The sequence below is a fragment of the Solea senegalensis genome, linkage group LG21 (genome assembly GCF_019176455.1).
Source record: "Solea senegalensis isolate Sse05_10M linkage group LG21, IFAPA_SoseM_1, whole genome shotgun sequence".
In the NCBI taxonomy this organism is placed as follows: domain Eukaryota; kingdom Metazoa; phylum Chordata; class Actinopteri; order Pleuronectiformes; family Soleidae; genus Solea; species Solea senegalensis.
Window position 1 is genome coordinate 8737307 of NC_058040.1, and position 23245 is coordinate 8760551.

At 42.8% G+C, this 23245-nt stretch overlaps 1 protein-coding gene across 2 annotated transcripts in view; it reads right to left on the reverse strand.

Annotated features, from left to right (window-relative positions):
* Positions 1–22489, reverse strand: part of LOC122758388 (nucleus accumbens-associated protein 2) — a 28201-nt gene extending 5712 nt beyond the window's left edge. The window contains exons 1-6 of one of the 2 annotated variants that reach the window (XM_044012543.1): positions 22125–22489; positions 3789–3969; positions 2930–3691; positions 1386–1562; positions 261–366; positions 23–120 (exon numbers count right to left, since the gene is read on the reverse strand). In XM_044012543.1, the coding sequence (XP_043868478.1) occupies positions 23–120; positions 261–366; positions 1386–1562; positions 2930–3691; positions 3789–3900 (1255 nt within the window). In that variant the 5' untranslated portion in view covers positions 3901–3969; positions 22125–22489. Of the gene's footprint in view, positions 1–22; positions 121–260; positions 367–1385; positions 1563–2929; positions 3692–3788; positions 3970–5064; positions 5493–22124 lie in introns of those variants that run through there. The other variant, XM_044012544.1, reaches the window with a different exon arrangement.
* Between the last annotated feature and the right edge of the window lie 756 nt (positions 22490–23245).

A 23245-nucleotide genomic window follows, 5' to 3' on the forward strand; every position in this document is an offset into this window, starting at 1 on the left:
ATGATGAGGACAACAAACCTACGTTTTACAGCGTTGAGGACCCTGCTGTCCAGGGGTTTCCGACTGGGGTCACTAGTAGAGGACCGGATACCTGTCCCACAGCTATTGGCTAAAGTGTTTCTGCAAGGATACAGAGTGAACACCAGGAGGCAATGTAAGCTGGTTTGTGACAACTGTGTTGGCGTTGGGAGTCATATACAGAACTCTGATCCTCACAGTGGGTTCTTAAAGCAGACAAAAACTGTAGTTTGTGCACTCACCTATCAAAGAATGTAGCTAGCAGACGGCGGAGCAACACTTTGTGTTTGATACCGGCACATAGATGGCAGTTCATCAACTGGCCTCGAGTCATGAATACCTGTGTACCTGTGTTGTTAGAAAAAAAAAAAGAAGAAGCATTTGCTGAGAAAACTTCAACCCATGTCTTCTTCTTTGTAGCCTCAAGAGCTTTGTGTTTTCCCTCTTTGCCCCACTCTCCACTTTTAGTCTCACGCTTCATCCGCAGCTCAGGTTCGAAGAGACCATTGATCGAGCTAACAAATCTTTAGTTATCCAGAGCAGAATCAGACACTGAAGGCCATGTACTGTACGCAGAACACTGCTAAATCACTCCACTGCGGCCTACACATCTGAAAAACACATTTCCATTCTATTCAATTCCGCTTCTAAATCAATTACATTTTGATCTGATTGAAGCGTACATGTGCCACATATTATGCCTGTAAAAAAAAAAACAAAAAAAACCCCACTCCATTATTTTGCCTGAAAAGATTTGACATTAAATTGATTCAAATTTTTTTGCCATGCTCCACTGAAAGAATTATATTACTTCATGTTGAGCAGTGCCTTGAAAAGCTGTGGTCTGACAGCCAAGAGCAATATCTGGCAGTTGGACCAAAGACTCAGTTTTCGCGATTCATACCAAACAATCTTTTTCTTCATGGTCTCTCTCTGAGGGCCAATTGGCAAACTCCTGGCTGTCATATGCTTTTGTCTCCAAAGTGACTTCTTTCGAGTCACTTTGTCATAAAGGCCCTTCTTTTACAATATCTGTGCATTTATTTTTGTGTAATCCCACCCACAATGACACAATGACATGGATTCACTTGTCACATATAAGCCTTTTACGGGTAAAGCACATGTTTGCCGGACATAAAGGGATATTCAACATGACACTGGAATGTGGGTCACCTCTACAATCAATGGTCTCTTTGTTCGGTTACTGATTTTGGGTGGACAGCCAGTCTAAAATGTTTCTTTTTCCATGTTGATTGAATTATTTCACTTCCTAAACCCATTGGTTGAAATTAATATAATCACTTCAATTTGATTTGACGAGCCAATGGGTTTTAAATGATCTTAATGTGAGGTATGTGCGTGCCTACCGGCTACGAGTTCCAGCTTCTCTCCGGGGTCTCCCTCTGTGTAGAGCTTAGGGTGGCAGCGGTAGCCTATCTGGCTGATGAGGCTTGCAGGCAGTGCCACCAGGTCCCGGCGGATCAGCACACAGTTGCGGTTCTCCAAGGCCAAGGGCAACGCTGCCATATCGGTTTTGTCCTGGACTGAGGAAAGCAAGGAAGAATATAAGAGGTTCAGAAATGGCTTGAAAAAAACAAACAAACAAACAAACAAACAAAGGGGTTATGGGGTACACAGCAAAACAGGAACAGATGAATGTGCGTGCATGCATCAATTTCTCAGAGTGTGAACTACAAACGCAAAGGCTATACTATCAATCATCCACATCTCCTATGAAGAGAGAGGCTGCGACATTAAATTAGCAAAGCAGGTCGGAGCAATCTCATACAAGATTGTTGTTTTTCATAAATGTTTAAGAGCATTGCAGATGCATCCCAGATAAGCCATGATGCTGCATCAGCAACTTGAGTTTTGGAGGGGGAGACAGATCCAAGGCTGGGTTCATGTTCACAAAATTGCTTCCCCTAACCTCTGAGAGTATTTGAGAGTGTATGCACACACACACACACACACACACTGTACATGCCGACGTGAATGGTTCTCAAATATCCCACAATGTCACCCTGGGGTGTTCTGAATGATTGCAGATAGAGTGGATTTCATAAATGTCTGAAACTCTAGAATTTGACAAAACTGCATGATGCCTTAGAGCTGCAGGGTGCTAAGAATAAAGGAACATGTGTGTGTGTGTGAGTGCGTGGGTTTGTATGTGCAATGCAAGTAACGCTTAAAGCAAAGAAATGTGCATGGAACATCTCTGCCTGCATGTGTTTAAGCACATAAAAACAATTACATAAAAAAAAAAACAAAAAAACAACAACAGTACAGACCAGCTGTTGTAACTGTGATAAAGAGTGTGTTGTTGGTCACGATGCACTCCAATCATAACTCCATAAAGCTATCTTTATGCTGAGAGAGCCCACACACACACTGGAGGCACAACATCCTGCTTATTCAAGATGTGCAGAATACATGATTTATGAAAGATTAAATAATGTAACTGGGATGAAATTAGTGTGCATTGGGTCTCTTTTCTTTTTTGCAATATATAAGAAGTCTGGACAAAAAAAAAAAAAGACCCCCACATTTATGCTTGTATATTTGTGCAGTGTCATGCCAAGTTTTACTTTTAGATTAGTCTGAAATGAATTTTGTCTGTCTGTGCCAAGGGCAATTTAGAAAATAACACACTTAACCAGATCTAACAGAACTACAAGGATAAACACGGCGCAGGGAAGTCTCGCTAGAATATGTTCATTTCGCCAGTTTTATTCAGAACAACTTTATTTTGCCAGACTTCAGAGATAAAAGGTGCAGTTGAATGAAATATCCTTGAGTTTGTGATGAGGTAGGAAAAATATTGAAAATTAGTTTTTGACAAATGTTCAAATGAGGGAAAAACTCCTTTGAAAGTCACTCGAGACATGCATCAATATGACGTAATACTCACTCCCATAGGGGTTAGCTGCACGCCCATAGAGATGACTATAGGCATCCTCTGTGATCCCATCATATGGCTCTTCCTCAAACTCCTCATCCTCATTCTGGTAGGATGTCGGGCTGTCAGTGGTGGGCAGGCTGGATGCTCCAGGACTGGACCTTTCCACTCCTGCTCCTCCTGCTCCACCTCCGACAGGCCCTTGAAGGTGGTAAGGAGGCAGACCAGGAACTGGGGTCCCTCCAGCCGTCGTGTAGAACAGTGAACTGGCCCTGGCCAGCCGACTACCCAATTCCGAAGATGAAAACTTGCTTTGTGTCGAGGGTATCGTCAAGGGTGTTGGTTCACCCCCTTCAAGTTTAATCTTGCGTTGGGGCAGGAGTAGAGATGGAGACCAGCCTTGGGTTCCCAGAAGGGCGGCCACTGCGAGGCCATTACCGTTATTGGAGGGACTCTGCGGTTCGGATCCTGTTTCCTCTAAAGACCCTGCTGTTTGTGAGTCACAGTGAGGTGAGTTGGCTTTGAACATTAGGTCCATGCCTCTTTCAACTATATGCTGAATTTGGAGGTAGCCAGCTGTGTACATGACCACCAGCTGTTCGCTAGCTGCCATTGTTAGCTTCCCTGTATAGCAGAAACTGAGGATCTGCTCAAAGCAAGCAGGTGTGACTGAGGAGGGCAACTCAAACTCTGTCTTGGTGGAGCTGCTGAAGAGGTCACGAAAGTAAAGGCTGCTGGCAGCCAAGACGGCCCGGTGGGCTTTGAATGCCTGACCTGGTTGTTAGAAATAACAGAGACGAGAAGAAGTTGAACAATGAGATATTCTACTTCCAAAAAAGGGAAAGAAATTCAACATTTCCTCCTCACCCACCTTTGACCAGAATGGATACATCGCAGTAATGTCCCAGCAGGCGCTGCTCATTAAGGGAGCCCAGAACTGTGGCTCCAAAGTTCGGTATCTCCACATGGAGCAGCTGGGACATGTTGGCCGAGAGAAAGAGGAAGATGAGGCTTCAGATATTCAATGCAGACTCTGCCGCTGAGAGAGGCATCTGTTAAAAAAGGCATGGAAAGCATATTGTAGGAGAGAAACACAGTGATAAAGGAGTGTGCAAAAGATGTCAAGAAGTGGGGAGGTGAGAAGGAGAAAGTGAGATCCTTAAAGGGAGCAAAGAGCAAAAAGGAGTTGATGTGAAGTGAGAAAATGAATATAGCTGAGGGAGAAGTGAGAGGTGTGGGGGAAGAGAGATGGCTATGTATGCGGAGATGGTGGGTGAGAGATTAGAGGCAGGAGAGAGAAAGGAGGAGTCAAGTCAATGAAGGGGACTTAATACAATGCCGTTTCTACTGTATGTGCATGAGGGTGTTGTGAAATATCTAAATGCTGTGTTGTTTTACATGGTTTAAATTCCAGGAACCTTTCCAGGAGTCATTCCAGGGGCTGTACATGCATCAACAACAGCTCTCTCCTGCAGACTTAGATGACCTTTAAGTCAGCCATCGCAACAACTTTCTCCCTTTCTCGCAGCGAGGAAACCACACCGCAATCGGCCTCTCACTGTCACAGTTATTCCGCTTGGCTTTTTTCATGAACTCGATACCTTTGTCAACATTTGTGCGAGAACACAACAGGCAATCTGATATTTACTGCAGTAGCGCCCTTTACTCTCTATTTCTCAGTAACATATTTCCACCTTCTGTCCTGCCCTGAACCTTGTGTCATTGTCTCATTCCCCCCACCCCCACCCGCCTCGACACACATATACATATACACACGAGTTTCACTATTGAGAAATGCTGCAGAACAGTTTCCAGGAATACAAACTGAAAAAAAGTCACCGGCGCACTCTCTCTCTCTTCTCACACACACACACACACACACGCACACACACTCTCACTCCCACTTCATGGACAGACAGATTAGTGGCTCACTTATGAATACGCATGCATGCATGGACTCATACAGCACAGGCTGCAGAGGGAAATGACTGTGTACTCTGGCATGCAAGCACTCACCTGGAGAAACCAGCACACGTCTCCCACCCCTGCTCTGACACACACACACACACACACACACACACACACACATACACATGCTCAAATGTACCAAAAAAAAAGTGCTCACTGCTTTGCCAGACAGTTCTGACCTGTGTAAGGCAGTCCTCGGGTTAAGAAGCACCATGGAGCCTTGAAACGCACAAACACACCAGCAGCAGTCAGGAGCAGGACAGCCGAAGTGCAGTTAGAGATGGAGGGGGGAGCACTCTGATGTGCTCCGTCTGGCTGACTCTCTCTTTCACTTAAAATGTCATCCCCGCTGCTTCAGAGATGATTCTCTCCGCTGTCTGACTGACTTTTCTGTGTCTCTCCTCACCCAGCCTTTCCTCTATCGGTCTACCCTCCAAATCCCCATTCTCTCTGCTCACTGTCTCTGTTCTCAAAAGCCTCCCTCTACCTCCCTGTCATTATCTCTCCCTCTGTTTCTCTCCCCTCTCTCTATTCTCCAAGGGTTGAATTCAACAAGTGCCACTGTAGAGAAAGAGGGAAAGAGAGAGCAAGGAAGAGTGCGAGTGAGAGACACACACAGAGAGAGAGAGAGAGAGAGAGAGCGAGAGAGGGATAAAGAGAATGAGGGGAGAGAAAGAGAGAGCAGAGCGAATCAATGATAAAAGGAGTGGGAGGCTCAGTGTGTGCGTGTGTGTGCATGTGTCTGCGTGCGTGTGTCTGATCAATGCAGTATCTATACGTCGCAGGGAGTGGGAGGGAGAGAAAAACACAGGCTACAGTTACAGACGGAGACAGAGACTGGGCAGAGCTACAGAGCAAGGGAGGGAGGGGAGAGTTGAGACAGAGAGAAAGTCATTTGAGGACAGTACGAGCTGAGAAAGACAATTAGGTTGAAGCAACTTCTGCCACTTGCCCCTGGACACAGTTGCCTATACGGTCGCACACAAAGAGCAGCATGACTAAGACAATAGAGAAATGAGAGCAACTTACAGAGGTCATAGTCGCCATTAATTAATTAGACGCTGAATAGTGAAACTTCTGAAATCCCTGTTTGACGCAAGCCTGGAGAGAATGCGTCACCCGGTCCTCTTTGCAAAGCAAAGTTTTACTAACTTGGAAGTCTTAATATATACAATGCAGTGATCCTCTAATCCCTCTGAATTGAGAATTCATGCGGTTAATCAAAAACACAATCTGTCGTTTTAAAGTATTTCCCATTTTGTTGCATTACAGACAATACTTTTTCCTTTTTTTCTCCCTTTTTTGAAGAGGTTTTACTCTTGAGCAAGTGTTGTGTGTTTTCTCTGAATCATGCAAGGACCTCACTGCCAAACACCTACACACAAGCAGAGAGAAGTACAGTCTTCACGGAAGACCGTTTTTCGTACTTCTACATGAATTGATAAATTGAATGATTAATTTACGCCTCTGCTTTGGTGGCTCGGCTTATTTGGGAGCTATCGCCTGTGTGTGTGTGTGTGTGTGTGTTTTTTTTTATGCTGCTGCTCTGTGTTTGTGAGGACCAATGCATGGAAGGCCTCCTGAAAACGTTCGCTCGGTGTAGATTAAGGGAGGACGACGGCAGCCAGATGTCACAACCTGTGACAGGGAAGTGAAGACAAAAGAAAACAGCAACCAGAGAGGATCATTTCCAGAAAGATGCGTGTGGGAGGATACGATTACAAAACTAAGTAAGTATGAGCCCATATACAGTGTGTTCAGTGGATCATGTGACATGAAGACGGTAAATATTTAGGTGAACGATTTTCACCTATGAAAAATTCAATGCATGGAATTATTATTATTATTATTGTTATTATTATTATTATTATTATTATCAGTCACAAGTTTGTTCTCAGTCAGCACCCAGACACAGCACTTTTTTTTTTTGCCAGAAAAACCTCAAGTTGAGGAAGTTGTGCTAAACCGAGCAAACTTTTACTCTTCACTCATGGTGGCAAATACGAAAGGCAGGGTATCACAAAGTTTTCAATCCCGAGTGAGTCAGAGTTTGGTTTAGAGAGCTTTGCCCCAGCAGCGTGATATCTGCACGGCACATATAGGTACACATGAGTGAGCACCCACAAAAAGGCACGGTCGAACTCAAGCAACGCAACACTAACGCAAACAGACATTCCCTGCACTGTTCCACACATACCACAGGCAGTATTCTCCCTATGCACACTTAGCAACACACACATTCTGTTTGTCTGTCCCTCTGTGAACCTGCCACACTGTTTGTCCACAGGTCCGTCCATCAGTCATTGTTCCTATTGTGTCCTTACATCGCCTCCTGCATCTCCTCTCTCCCTGTTCTCTAATCCTTTCCGCCCTGCATACCACGTACCCACTGTCTCTCTGCCAATTAATGCACACAGGGCTGCATTGCAGTGAGGTTGGCGCGTGCCACAGCAGCAAGCACAGTACAGAGTCTACAGACATGCATGTACGTGCCAGCCGGGCAGCGCAAGAGGGAGGGGGTTGAGGAGAGGGAAAAAAGGGAGTGAGAGAGAGGGAGAGAGAAGGAGCAAAGACGAGTGAAAGGAGAATATGTTGAGTCAGGCAGACGGAATGGCAGTGTGCCACACCGCACATATATACACACACACACACACACACACACACACATGCACATGTATGCATGAATGGCCATGAGACGGAGATGCACGCTCGTGTGTATTATGAGAGTAGACACACACACACACACACACACCACACATTCGCACACGCATAATAGCATGCGTGTACGCATAGACGCGTGTGCACGCAAATTGCATTCTGCTCCTGCCTGCATTAAATATAGACTTTGCACATCCGTGATAAAAAAATATAAGACATGAACTCCCTCAACTTCTTTGTCTGATGAGTGATGGCTGTATATATGCGTGCCTCTCCGCCGTGTGTGTCCTCATTTCCCTCCCGTGTGTTTTTCTGTTTGCATTTCCATGTCAAAGTTACTCACATACCAAGGTGTGTTTTTATAATCATCGTTATATAGTAGGCTGTGACTTTTGGCACAGTATGTCAAGTGTGTGTGTGTGTGTGCGCGCGTGCGTGTTACGAGATATGAGTTTTGAATGCTGCTCTGATTGCCGTTGTCTGCTTTGTTGGAATGTGTTACTTCCATTTTAATCAAGAATTCATACCTACGCACAGTGTTATTAACTGTAGCAGCAGGTCCAGGCATATTTGAATAATATGAGGAAATGAGACGATTCGCCAGATGGTGCGCGCGCACACACACACACACACACACACACACACAGTGATTTTAATTGCTTGTTACACTGTAGCTACCTACAGAACAACAACGGGGTCGCGTTCAAACACAATGCCATAAAAGACATACACAATTAGGATTCATGTCTCTGCCGTTCACTGTTTATAGGGCGGTTCAAACAAGTTCAGTCTTGGAGTAAAGTCGGTGTCACACAATGTCAGCGCAACGATAAACACGCGGTATGTTAAGAAGACAAATGTCCAGAAAAGTACTGGCATTGACAAACACGTCACTGAGAGTATCAGCAACAGCACGACAAAGGCAGAGTGAAGGAACATTTGAAAGTTAGCTGAGGAGCAGGAGCAGATCCTTCCCTCTCGCTTATGTTGCCTCTATACAGTCTCAATATGAACAGTCCCCTCGTTATAAATATTCAGATCCTGCAGTTGTTCTCATGTCTAAAGTGTACCAGACAACAGATTCTATCCACGTTGAGACGGCAACGCTCCCTGGCAACAGTTCTACCAATCGGGACAGAGACAGTGTCTGCCTGAGTCTGTCTGAGTATCATTATGGGATGTGAGAGAGAGAGAGAGAGAGAGAGAGAGAGAGAGACTGCTTATCACTGCTTACAATGCTACATCACTCCCTGTATACAGACCCCATTGGGTGACGTGGTCTGCACATAGTCAGACTCAGGATCAAAATCGTCTTTCCTGAGAAGAAAAAAAAAAAAAAAAAAAAAAAAAAAGAAAGAAAAAAAAAATTCACACAGTTATGTAACAAAGAGACAACTCTGAAATGATTTGTTGTGGGCTGAAATATTGTCTGGTATCTTTCCACTTGTATTCACTCGATACGCACTCTAATCACTCCAGTCGTTCTCCAACTACGACAGAAAAAAAGAATTTTAGATTTATCCAGTGGCACAATGCTGTCTGCAGCAATAGAATAATGCCAATGTGGAAATGGAGCCGTATGGAGAATCACATACAGCTGCTCAATTAAAAACTGCATCATCATCAATTATCAGAATCGGTTCGACAGCAGTAAAATGAACAATCGTTTATTTTATTAATTAGTACCTGATTAATGTCTTAAGCTGCCTTACTTCTGATTTGTTTGTCCTCATAATGGAGTGTGTAAATTGTAATTTTGAACTTTAATCTGAAGTGACCTTAGCATTTAATGCGGCTATGATCAATATTTTCAGAACAACAATGGATCAAATGTCTGTTGTGAGTCATTTATAGCATCAAACCAATAATCTGTGCACTTCCAGTCTGCTCTACGGTGCCTTTTATACCATCTTTTCGCTAATTGTTTGTTTTTATTCACTCTTGCCATTCACTCGATGTTGTTTTGAACAGACAGCTGCTTTCAGTGAATGATATCAGATGAATCTATTGTGACCTACCTGCTTAGCATCAAGTGGAAGAGCCGAAAAACGTGCGATGGAATTTTCTTCCAAGGGCTTATGTGGAGACCGAATCTACCAAAACTAATTATTGCGCCAGGTGGCGACTGAAACAATTCTAATGTTATTCCAAATCTGTCAGAGGTGCAAATGAGCACGCTGCATACTGACAAGTGCACAATACCCAATAAAAAAATCTTATGTCATCGTTGTGTTAACAATTCCCCCCGTTCCAATTAACAAGAAAAACAAAAAAAATAACAGTTCCTCTGTGTCACCGAAGCAGAGGCCGTGTCACGCATGACGTGGACAATGTCATTTGGACAAGGTAAGTTTAGAGTGGGGTGTGTGGTTTGTGTGCAAATTTATTTTGTGATAGTTTTCCCATTGTTCACTTGATATACTGTATATCTGGGATAGTGGCAGTTCTATCAGCTGTTGCAGCTGTTGCCTATAAAATAAGATGTAATTTAGGAAATTACATATTTTAGAAATTTCAATTTGAGACTTGGATGGGTGAGAGACTCGTAATTTCGGTAATTTGGTTTATTGCCCAGCCCCATCAAAAAAACTACATTCCCCGCTGCTACTGTAATTAGAGGTCAGGGTCGACCTCTAAAATCAAAACTGAAGCCTAATTGTCATTTGTGCAAAATGAACAATAACATTCATCCATCCATTTATTTATTTATTTATTTTTAAATGCCTGCAAAGGGCTAAACGATTTAGAAAATATCTAATTGCAGTTATTAACACATGACATTAACTTGTGCTGTAATGCAATGATGTTCATTTGCTGCCAAGTCCCAAGTACTATTTCTTTTAATTGGCACCAAACATGGAGCAATCAAAAATAGAATGATAAAAATTAAGCCTCTGCAATTTGCCAGTTTTGTTTGTGTCATATTGCAAGTTTAAATGCTCAAGCCTACTCGGGGGACAGTGAGCAACATGAATGCACGTAATAATGTGCAGTAGCTGAAGCGCTGAAGCACGAAAGCGACGACCGACTCTTGTTGCACCAAAAGCTCTGACATCACACAGTGGTTGGAGTTTTAATCAAATGCAGAAAACTCCTGTAACAGTTCTTGGTACCAGTCAGTTTGGCTTGCAGTAGCAGTGAAGTGCTTTAGAGAAAACCAGACAGAGGGAAATACAGAGGAAGAGCATGTGTGTGTGTGTGTGTGTGTGTGAGAAAGAGAGAGTGATCCTCCTGAGGCAAAGGCATCGCTAATGGACTCCAAGTGGCTGAAGGAGGTAAACAAACAAACAGCAGCGGCTACTACATCACGCCAAACTCCAGTGACACACACACACACACACACATTAGAGGCAGACCAATCGAAAGGTACACGGCAGGAGATTAGCTCGAGAGAAGTGAAAAGAAGGAGCGGAGGAGAGGAGATAGACAAACAAAAAGAGAGAGCGAAAAGAGGGAGGGTGTGTGTGTGTGCGTGAAAGATGCAAATAGAAAAGAACAAGGGAGAACTTGACAAAGTGCAGTCACAGGGAGAAAAGAGTAAGGGAGGCGTAGGGAAATGAGGCAGAGTGATAGGGAAAGGTTGAGCTTAAGAGGAGTTCTGAGAGAGAGAAGTTTAAGAGTCAAAAGGACAAATAAAAAAGTGCCATGTATTGGTCTTCCTGATCATGCTCCCCCGCCAAAATCTAACCAGTATGGCCTCGACAACTAGTGTGATTTCATTTCAAACTGTTCCTTTATTTTTTTGGGCGACAAAGCCAAGATGATAGCAACAAACGAACACTTTGTTCTAATCATAAGAGATTCCACCTCCACATTAATGACTCCAGCCTGTCAGCATCACAGAGCAGGCCTCCAAGACGGCCATTTCTTTGAAATAAAAACCCTGCCATGAGACAGAGGGGAAAAAAAGGATAAAATAATGCAACGTGACACGAGGACGTCAGTGGAGAGCATTAAAAGGCAAAAGACAGTTGGATTTTTTTGGGTAATACTAAGCTCATATTGCAGAACCAAGGGAGCCTGCAGGTCGTTCCAGTTTATAGCAACACATAAGTGTGACGTTAAAGCGGCAGCGAGGAAACTCAGCCCCGGCGCTCACACAAGACTGAACTATTTTGAACACGCACTGACACAAGACCAAAAACTCCCTGATTTCAGTGTATAAGGAAGCAACGTAAGCAGCACGCAGAGAGCAGTAACACACACAATGATTCAGGAGGCATCAGGGGACTGACTTGTGTAAAAAAGTAATTGACAGCGGCAACATTTGCGTGTGTAAGCAAGGACACACTTTTACGGCGCCATGACTGCCATGTGATATTTCCTCTTTTGGGACAGTTTCTAACCAGTAAATCCTTAACGTTGGCTGCAGCTGCCATGTGACTGGCGGGTTTCAAAAAATATAAAGCACATAACTATGCACTTTCCATGAACCTCGGGGCAACGATTACATGTTAGCACGCACTCATCAGCCAGAAAAGTCACCATTTGCCCGTTTTGTGATTGGAGCGACCGCGAGGACAGAGAGCATATCTGACAATTATCGAAGAAGGTTAGGTTTTCATTGCTGCATGCTTGTGTGTTTGCAGGATTACTAAAAAGAAAGCCCGACAGAACCAGTTTCCTCGAAGTTTCGCAGAGAGTTAGGATGGGACACAGGGAAGATCACATACTTGTGGATACAGAAATTCTCTTAGAATGCTGCAATCATTATGGAAAAACAAACAAAGATCACTAACATCTAAGTAGATGTAATGTGTGGTGTAAAAATCTGGATAATGTTGAAGATTTTTAGCGTTCTTTGTGTAAAGTGACAGAGAAATATTTTCCAGAGAAAGGTTATGTGGTTCCCCTCTCTCTTAATTATCGAATGCACACCTTAAAGCAGCAAGTAAAATTACTATGCGTTCATTGTGGTGCTAGTATAACAATAACAACATCGGCGCTGCACACATTGACAGATATGCGATCAATAGACAAACAGACAAAACGCCTTATCCAAACAAAGCAAAAGTCGACACTGCACAAGTGTGTAATTTTGTACCATGGTTGTTTGTGACGACTCCATAAAAAAAAACAAACAAAAAAAAACAACTTGAAACAAACATTATTTGCCTTTGGCATCACAGTAGATGTGTTGTTCCCCTGCCTTGTGACTCTGCTTTGACAGGGACACCGGCTTAGTCTCGAGAGAAGCATTTGTAGCGGCTTGAACGCACTCCCTCATTTTCGAACTGTGATCGTGTCTTAGCAGGGAGTGTACTGATTTAAGAAGGAGCTAATTAGCTGTAGATTTTGCCTATCCTTAAGAGCACCTTGATAATTTATTCTAGCAAGTACAATTACAAAGCAGGTGTGCTGCTGCAGCACCAGCACTCCTGGCCACAAGTCATCTGATACTCAAGTCTGCAAAAGCGCAGTGTGTTTGTGCAGTCGCTCGCACTTTGATTCACGAGCACATGGCCCCAAAAAAACGACAGCGATTTCCTCTTTAACTTGACCTTTATCGGGGAACAGCCACGAGATGATCTGCTGAGTGTCACACAGGGACTATAATTGCGTTATATTCCACTGGAGGTCCCTAGGTATGCGAGCGTATGTGTAAGAGTGGCGACACACCCTATGCATTTGTACCAAACACGATTTGATTTTCACAGTGCTTGAGACAGCAGAGCATGGAGGAAATCAGAATGAATCAGCATGAAATTAAAGCTTATGAGGGATGATCACACACACACATACACACGCGTGCTGTAGAAGAGACGCGCACCAAATTGATGGCACTGGTGTGAGAATACACAGGAAGGACACGTTTCTTTTCTAATTTGTATACTGCCACCATTTACTGTTGATCTGCAGGCAGACAATAATAAAAATGATATGTCTTCATTTATCGATAGCATCAGTCATTCCACGTTCAGTGCACCAAAACCACTCGAGGACTAATAAACCCACTAACAGTTCTGAAAAATAAAATGATTTACTTTACCATATTTACCAGATTGCAGTCTTCCACTCAAGGCCTTCGTTGGCATGAATTCTTGTGAATCTGAGCACATCTTCATGCTGGTGTACGAACTGCCAACAGATCAAGGCCTCACTTGTGGAAAAAAAAAAAAAGGAAAAAAAGCTGCTTCATAGCACTACTAGTGGTCACAAACGACAGCGCCACTTCAGAGGTGATATGACTATGAAACCGTCTTCAGGTGATTTAGGTGTTTGCCATACCTCACATCCTTCAACTCAACACTTTCAGTTAGTCAGACACGCCAAGTCAGGTCTATTTAGAGGTCAAAGCTGCATTTGCTGTTGTGGCACCTCGTCGGTTGCACTGACTGGTGGGGAGTTCCCTCACGTTTCAACCTCAGACAGTTTTGTTTTTGCTAAGGGTTTTGCTAATGCATTTGTTTGAACTCACAGCTACTGTGAGTTCAGGGAAAATTATGACAAATAAAGTCAACTGCGTTAACAATGTTAAATGTCCACTTTTAGGGACATCTAACGTCTCATTCTCTGTTTTGAACCAAAGGGCTGCTTCAATTTTTATATCTTTGCCTTTGCAAGCTTGGCTTTCTCTTATATATGCTGAAAAACAACAGTGCAGACTTGAGTTTCAACACAGTTTCAATACCATCTGTCACACATGGCCCACTCCACGGAGCACTTCAAATACGAACATGTCTAAATGTGTCAAAGGTTTAGTTCCTTTTGCCGTGTTTTTACCTGTTGGAAACACGTGACGTGTTGCAGAACAAACTCAAAAGGTCTGTGCTGTATTCAAATGTTGGAGGCATGTGACAGATTTACATTCCGAAATGTTGGATAACATTTGCAGGGGTCTTGTAAGTTGAGAGGGATTGAAAACGATTAAACAAAAATAAATGAGGTTGTAAGTGTGAAAGCTTTTTTGTTTGTATGAAAAGGAAGAAAGACTTGGATGTAAGGGTTCCCAGTGAACATAACACCGGCAGAGAGTGACACACAAGTAGTGAGAGAGTGAAGGGGGTGCAGATATGGAGAGAATAAACATGCCATTTTAATCACCCTGCGCTCTGTCGTTCCTGGGCTGAATGCTCTACAGTGACACATGCGTAATATCAGAGCAGCCCAACATGGCTACCAGAGGAGCCCAATGCAATGCAAAAATGAGGACACATCTTTCAGCATCAGTGCCCCACTGTCTACAGACAGGCATACACAAACACATACACCCACACAGACAAGCACATACAGAGAGCTGTGCTGACACTGACTGAGTGCCCTGTGTAAGTTTTTCAATTAGAGCAGACAGAATGCTTTGATTCGCTTTCGTGCATGCACAAAAAAAAAACCCACAGGGGAAATAAATGCTGGTATCATGTACTGGGTACGTGAATAAAAAGAACGTCTCATCACCAGCGAACAAAGATTCCCCACGATTAGAAATCACAGTGGTGTCTACTCTTAAACTGTATCATAAAAGACAGTTTGTTCAAGTGCACGGCATTACATACACTTTTATTTTGAGTGCATACGCCGCCCACCCCCCCCTCTAGCAACTCCCACCCGCATGCACACACACACACACACACACACACACACACTTCACTGACCTAAGAATCTTGCAGTCAGCACCACACTAAGCTAGCACACATGTGCTCAAATAACATGTCACCTTGGATAACCTCATCACACTGGTAACGTACTGAAAAGGGCTCTCGCTGACCTACAACAGAGCTTGTTTCGGTGTCTCTCTCGTGTCAGAATTCATTAAACAACATGGACAGAGACAGCAGCCCACACACAGCAGAACGGGAAAAAAATCCACTAATTTTTGTAGTCATGTGTATGTTCTTCAGTGTACAAAGTAATGCTAAATATGCGGGAGAGGGAAGAAGAATACTCGTCTGTGATTAAATTAAATTGTGATGTATGAAATAAGCGTTTCTTTTCAATTTCAGAGTACGTTTTTTGAATTTATATTAGCTATGCATCAATATTGGTGATGATAAAGAGGAAAAGTATGTCATTTTTGTTTTTTCTTACTAGTGTTTAGAAAGTAATATAAGTACAATTACAAATACTACTGATGAGGGGTTCTTCTGATACAGCCCCACTAACATCACGATACAATGATTTTGCGATAATCAATATTGCAAGAGAATCATATAGCAATACATCACGATATCTGTCTAACTGAAGAAAACGAAACATCCGTGAAAAGTTAAATGGTGCAGGATTTCTCTATTTATTCACAACATAGAGAACAAAGTGCATAAAGTCTATGTTTTTAACGTGGATAGGGCATCTCTTAACGTAGCCTTTTCCGCCATTATCCCGCCGTAAACTCACTCTCCTTCAGCCAGGTAACTCCCGCCCAAATTTCTTCTTTTTAGCAGCGCCAACATGAGGAAACATGAAGTATAGCGACGGCCTGCGAGTAAAACTGGCAGGAACTGTTCACATTAGAGCATCTTAATTTATTCATTAAAGTATTGATATTTCATACACCTATTGATTATCGTATTGCGCGAGTACGGACGACTAAATCGTTATTTTGACCTACCCCTAATACTGATCAACTTATTTTGAAGTGCAAAACGGGTTTAGAAAGTTGCTTCATTATTACTTTAGACACTAAGAGTCTTCTCATCAATAAAACAAAACATTTTGTATACTTTTTTTAGGTTCTTGCTGATATTTGCATGAGAACATTGGGTAAAGTAAAGTAAATGCCAGCATTTAGTTAGCTTAGTCTAGCAAAGGCTGGAGACGGCTAGCTTAGCTCTGTTTTAGGGTAGAGAAAATAATATCAGAATGCTCACTCATTAAAATATAATTTCTATAATAAATAAATAAATATTGACAAATGGAGTGACTATGACATGTGTTAATTGTGTTTTGTTACATTTGAACAGTGAAAGGCTAGTAGTTTCCTGTGTGTATGCTTAGCTATGCTACGCTGGCCTTTACTTCACATTGAATGGACTCCCTGTATAATAAGCAACTTTTTTTTTTGAAAAGTTGAAACTATTGTTACTATCTAGCACAAATGTCATTTTCAGGAAGAAAACGATGGAAAAGGATGGAAGATGTCCATCAGGACAAACATTTTCCGTCACAGCGGCTTTAACATTCTTTCAGAAACACATTTTCTTTTAAAATAAAGCACAAGATGGCTAAAGCTACTGGAGTTGGGGGGCATTTATGTGGTGAAAAGTAGCCTCCTCAGATTCCACTCTTTTCTTTTTTCCACTGGCTCTCACCAGCATTCTGCCAGGCTGTTAGGACATGAGAAGCAACATGCAGGCCAGGTCATCCACACAGAGAAGGGGTCAGACCATTAGCTTTCCTCACTTATTACTTTAAGTACTAATTAGCAGAGTTGTTTAGTGCCAGGAGTCTTAAGAGAGACTTGAGGTTTGCAGCAATGAATTATGTACAGCACACGGCACAAAGAGCATGGAAAATTGAGGTGGGCTGCAAGGATAAATACCATGCATGGTGGTCTCTCTCCCTCCCTCCCTCTGTCTCTGACTACTTAATTGTGAGTATGCATTTGCATGATACTGCGGGGTTTGTGTTTGTGTGTCTGACTGAATCTATACATGTTTGTGAATGTCTACAGGTGTCAATCTTGCCCCAAATGACATGTTTGGGGCAAACACACACTGGAAATCTAAGGATCTGGAAAATGTGTTCTAAAGGTCTGTTGCCCTTACAATGAAGCCTTTGCACAGACAAATGCAGGTGAATGCTGGTGACCTTATGATTATAAGTCCTGACATACAGATTAAACAGAGAGCGAGTTTATCCAAGGCTTTTGTCAGAACTGGACGTCAAGGGTCAGGCAATAGTCAGAATTATTACACAACTTATGTAGAAACCACTTGAAAAACGTTTTCAGCTTTCAGAAGTGCTCTTCATGTCCCAAATGATATAAATACTATCAAATTAAGCATAATGGACTTGTCTGTGAAGTGCAAAATTTAATTTACCATCACATCAGATCACATGACTTCATCAGAAACATGTATACCTAATAATTCTCCGCAATCTGTAATTCTTGCTATGGCTACCTACTCCTACTTGTGCTGAAAACTGATTGAAACAATCAAATGTGCACATGGTCCCTTTCATTCCTTTCTTTTCTTTTCTTTCCTACACAAGCAAAAACACACAGACATGTACAATCAAACACACAGGCACGCACACACTCACAAAACCGACACAACATTCATGCCATGTGATCTTCCTAGGCATTACGCCAACAGCCAGACATGTCACTTACCAGAAATCTCTGAAACAGAGAAAGAGAGAGAGAGAGAGAGAGAGAGAGAGAGAGTGAGACAGAGAGAGAAAGAGAGAGGGGGAGAGGGGAGAGATTTTGCACATTTGTCAGTTTGTGAAGTGTGAGTACAGTGCATACACTGGGAACATGAAATGTAACTGCTACAGTTATCTGCAATGGTGTGGGGGCAGCTGATTCTGAGAAGAAGGAGAAGAAAAAACGGAGACACGTGATGTTTGAGATCTTATGTGGAATTGTTCTGAGGAACATGCCATGTTTACTGTTCATTGTCTCGGCTCTTGGAATGCTTCCTGAAAAGCACGTAGCGGGCCAGGGCAGACTCCTAATGGCCTTTGCTGATCCTTTCCCTCATTCACACCCTAATGATTTTCCACTTTTCTATTTAGTGTATACATGGAAGGACTGTGTATGTACTGTATTTATGTACAAGACTCAGATACCATGCTTTTTTTTTTCCTCCATTATTTTTTGCATGTAATTCAAACTACAGAGGGAATAAAAAAAACATACACACACACACTCAATTTCAAGAATAAAAAAAGCCACGTTGCATATTGAATGAGAATCGTATTCGAGGAACTGCACAGCGCTGTTTTGTGGCTTTTATAAAACAACATTTACACCTCAGACACACACAGGATGCATGTAGCTTGACTGCAAAATATAAGTGAAGAACTCCTCTTGCAGCAGGGCTAATACATTCTCCACATCGGTATAACTGTATTCAGGTGGGAAGTATGAAACTATCCAGTAGTGGAGAATTGGTCATTTGGTCATTTATTTCAATGAATCAAATTTGGCAGAGATTTGGCAGTCTATCTGACTTGATGTGATACTTTCTTATAAACTATTCCTATAAACCTTGAGTGGACTTGAGGTTTTTGTGAAGTTAAATCTGTTTTTACAGATTTAGTAAAATACCAAACATATTATAAGCTACTACTCACCATAGACCATACTTAAAAACAACTGCCAAAGGGTCAAGGTTAAGCCAATGCAGAAGTGCCTAAAACCTGCAATCTCTTGAATGGCCATGAGAGTGGTGACTCCAGAGGTTGCAAAAAAAAGTCAAATTGTATGCAAATCTATGAGAAAATGAGTTCACACTTGATTTATAATGTCATTTAACCTTTTCCTGAAGAATCATTGGTCTTCTTCAATAAAACGTGATTGCCATTTTGTAAAAGAATGGTCCTGCTTACAGTAAAATAGACAGTGAGTGATTGATAGGTAGTACCGTCCAACAGGTGCATGGCTGCATTTGAAGATGGACATGCAGTGAATACTCTAGTTTATTCTAGTTTCACAAAACCAACATGCTGCTGGCCAAAATTCTAAACTCAAGACTTGAAGATTTGTAGTTCACAAAGCAGTGGATGACACACACACACACACACACACACACACAGTGGACACAGTGAGTTGCCACTTGCGACTGTCAGATTCACTTATAAAGTTTGGATTTTTCCACCACAAAATGGAACCAAACTCTTTCCCCTTAAGTCCCTCCGTTAGATTCAACAGTCCATTTGCACATTGGCCAAAGTCAACTAATCCAATACCGACCTGGAAATAGTTAAATTGTATTTGGCAAGCAGACTTCAGTTGTTGCCACTTCATGGGAAAAAACTGTTTAACGCCTTCACAGTCAATTGGAAACTACAGTGCTGTGTGCTACAGTGCAGTGCAACTGATTTGTCAAGAAAGTGTGGGTAAAGTTAGCTTATATCATCTTCAATAGTATATGGCTTTCATTTCTAACACCTGTATCAATAAGTGCTTTCTTTGCGGACATATTTGCTAATCTCTCTCTGGCTTAACATTTTGTAACTTTGAATTTCAACAGCGATCAACAAGCCTCAACACACACCAGCAGCAGCAGCAGCAGCAGCAACTGCATGTCTTTAAAATCTGGCTCTGTGTAGATGTAGAAAGTACAAGACCATGATGTATGACTGGTGCCCTGTATCGTATACCATCAGCAGTGACTCATCACGAAGGAAAATCATACACACACACACACACACACACACATAAACCTACTCCCCACACAGGCACTATACAGAGAGAAGTGCACCAAGCATAGGGGGCACGCACGTACACAGCAAATGAAGCAGCACCAGAGACAAACACAGTCTCCAGGTTTCAAATGTTGTGGTTCGAATCAATACGGCATTTTAAAATAGCAGGGGTAAAAAATAAATCCATGGTTAGGATTTTGTTTTTTAATATCAGCAGCATTCCACTTTAATCTTTTTTGTACAATACATTTGCAGTCGAAAAACACACCACTAGAAATCACCTATAGGTGGTTTTCTCGGCATCTACACACATATATATATATGTATAGTGTATATACATATAGTGATTGAAAAAGGTCTGGAGAAATTTCAGAGAGGTTTTTAAAAGAATTTTTTTTTTAATCTAATAAAAACTGAGACGGGACAAGAACCACATTGAGGCAAGACACATTAAGTCTCACTCTTCACCTTTTCCTCTCCATGCCCACATCAGTTATATTTGAAACCGTGTTACCGTTCTCTCTCCTTGACACTCCCCACTTGCAGACAACCCAGGGCCCCCTTGTGGAATGCTGTATGGTGTGAGGCCTATGTAGGAAGGGCATCCCAGGACACAGCAAGAGCACACACACACACACACATACATATGCTAACACAGTTACTGGCACGCAAACACACACATAGACAAATACAGCTGTTGAGAGCCATCACAACCCTTTGGCAGATGTCCAAGCCTCTGTTTAGTGAGAAAGAGAAAAAAAAGTCTCACACTTTCCATGTATGTTGTGTTCAACACTGAAGATAGAAACTTGGCAGCACCGAGCCACGTTCGCCTGAACTGCTTTCTCCATATTGAGAGGGGAGATATCATATCAACTACCTTGATGAAAAGTTGTCCTGAGGTACATCACATCTCATTATCGCCCATGATATTTTTACATAAGAGGAGCAGAAACAGATGGGCACTACAACACCAAAAAAAAACCCCAACACTCCGAAGTGGAATTCAAAATTGTGAAGGACGTGTTTTCATACAAGCTGTGAACTTCACACTACACTAGTTAAATGATTCATGTGATTTTTTTTTTTTTGTTAAAGGCAGGATTGAAGTGCAGTAACCCAACCTGTGTGACATCTGTCAAGAAGACCAGGATTATTGCCATGCGATAAGTAACACGCTCACATAACAACAATATATAGCCCACAACTAACCAGAATGTTTTCTTTCCTTCACAACAAACTTATGACTCAATCTATAGACAATAACTATAAGAGCAGGGTGACAGGAGACAAAGAATGTGTGCAAGAGGGCAGGAAAGTGACAGGAAATGAAGAAAAAGTGCCACAAGCTACATGTGGGTGAGCCACATATTGCACCCATGTACACACAGGAGAACAGGGAGGTGGTGTATGTATAGTCAGATCCTGCACGGTTCAGTTAAGGTAAACAGAGCCACAACTGTCAGATCTGTCACTTCAGGCAAGACCAAAGAGAAGAAAGGAAACTTGTTTTTCAACTTTGATTCCATCACCATGTCTTTAAGTGTCTGTTTTCTTTAAACACAAAGATGCAAGCATGCTGACAGATAATTGTATCATATATGGGGAACAGTGCAGTGCTGTTGGAATAACAAAGCCCCAGCACAGCAGGCACAGCAGACACATCAGCGACCTCGGCTGATCTCTGTGAAGTATTCCTTGCAGCAGTCATGCAGCATATAGCAGCACAATGGATGCATTATGGGTGGAGATTTGGCTGTTTTGACTTCACCGTGACGCAAGGACGATAATATCGTGCCTCTTTCTCCACTCACACACAGCTGAAACTAATGGCAATATTTCCTCAGGCTGCGTGGTTTTTTTTTTGTGTGCAGTCCAAAAAGCTAAATTGTGAGACTACACTTTTTTTTTCAAATGGGTGGGGGTTAAAAGAGGGGCTATAGGACATCATGCCACATTGGATTAATGCACTGGCATGTGGTAGATATATAGGTAGGCTACACTTCTGCCATCCCGCGCGAAAAAAAAACCCCAAAAAACACAAAAAACCCTCACGTTTCGTTGAAGTTTAACTTAGTTGAGTTGCAGAATAAACTCTCAATATCAGCGGATTATCGCCGCATGCAGCCGAGGAGGGAACGGGAGCGAGGGGATAGAAATGATTACAATAATAACAACAATACACAATATTAATGCATGCCAATAGACGACTATGCGTCACATACATCAGGCACAGTAAAGGCAAAGACAGCGGTGGATATATATTTACCAGATATGAGGTGATTCCATGGACCGCGGCTGTCAGCTGGCGCAGATGAGACAGGCTTTCTCCTCGGATAACCTACAAAGTTTGCGGGGTGTTTTTTTTTTAAAGGAAAAAAAAAGCAGGCCCCGGTTTTCTCTCGTCCGCTCTCTCTCTCTCTCTCCCTCACTCTCTCTGTCTCTCCAGTCTTGTCCACTCGTTCCTCATCTCTCTCTATCCCACTCTCTCTTTCTCCCTCTGTCCCTTTACAGGAAGTGAACGCCGCTCACATGAACAGTATACGGACTGCGAACAGCCTGACATCATGCACCACTCGCTATAGACTTCTTTTTAAAGACACAGACATTTTTTTTTTTTTTTGGTGGGACCTGCGCCTGCCAGGTTACTGTAGGTGTGTGTGTGTGTGTGTTCACTGTCCCACTCAAGTCTGCGCGCCACCCTGCGTGTGCGCGCGCGCGACTGCGCGTGTAGTCATACGTGCAGCTTTAGGGACACGTGAACCCGGTGCACTCTGCTGCATTAAAGTCGTACACGGCATTACTTTACATGTGTGAGGAGGTGCAGCCACCGTCAAAGCCTGCGGCAGAGCCCAGTGTGCAGTCAGTGTGTTACTAGTGTGTGTACACTGGAGGGTATTTGAGGCTACGCTGTTACAGTGTTGCGTTCACGGACGCAACCTACATGTGTGGTTACCTCACGTGTCCCCAATGCAATGACAGCTCAGGCTACATGGCGCGCAACTGCGCAGGCGCACGGCTTTGCTAAATCATATGAACAAAAAAAAAAAACTGGTGGCGGGACCTACCCAAGTTTTCTGTGCTGCAGGCGTGAAATATCACTACTCAGCAGAAGGAGCAGCATTAAATCAAGGCAGGAGTTTGCTGAGCTCATAGAGGCACAGTGTATTTACAGTTGTGCCTCTCAACACTAAAGACCCCCATGTAGCGGCTGCCTTTGCAATGAGAGCTGCTCTATCGGCCTCCTCTTTCCTCTGTATTGAAGCAGCGGAGGATATGTGAGAACTCGCTCGGCTGCTGCGACTGGAAAACCCTGCTGGATTTGACACACTGTCCATAGGAGTTGCGTCTTTTATCAAGTCTTCACGGAGTTCTACTCCATCAGCCCAG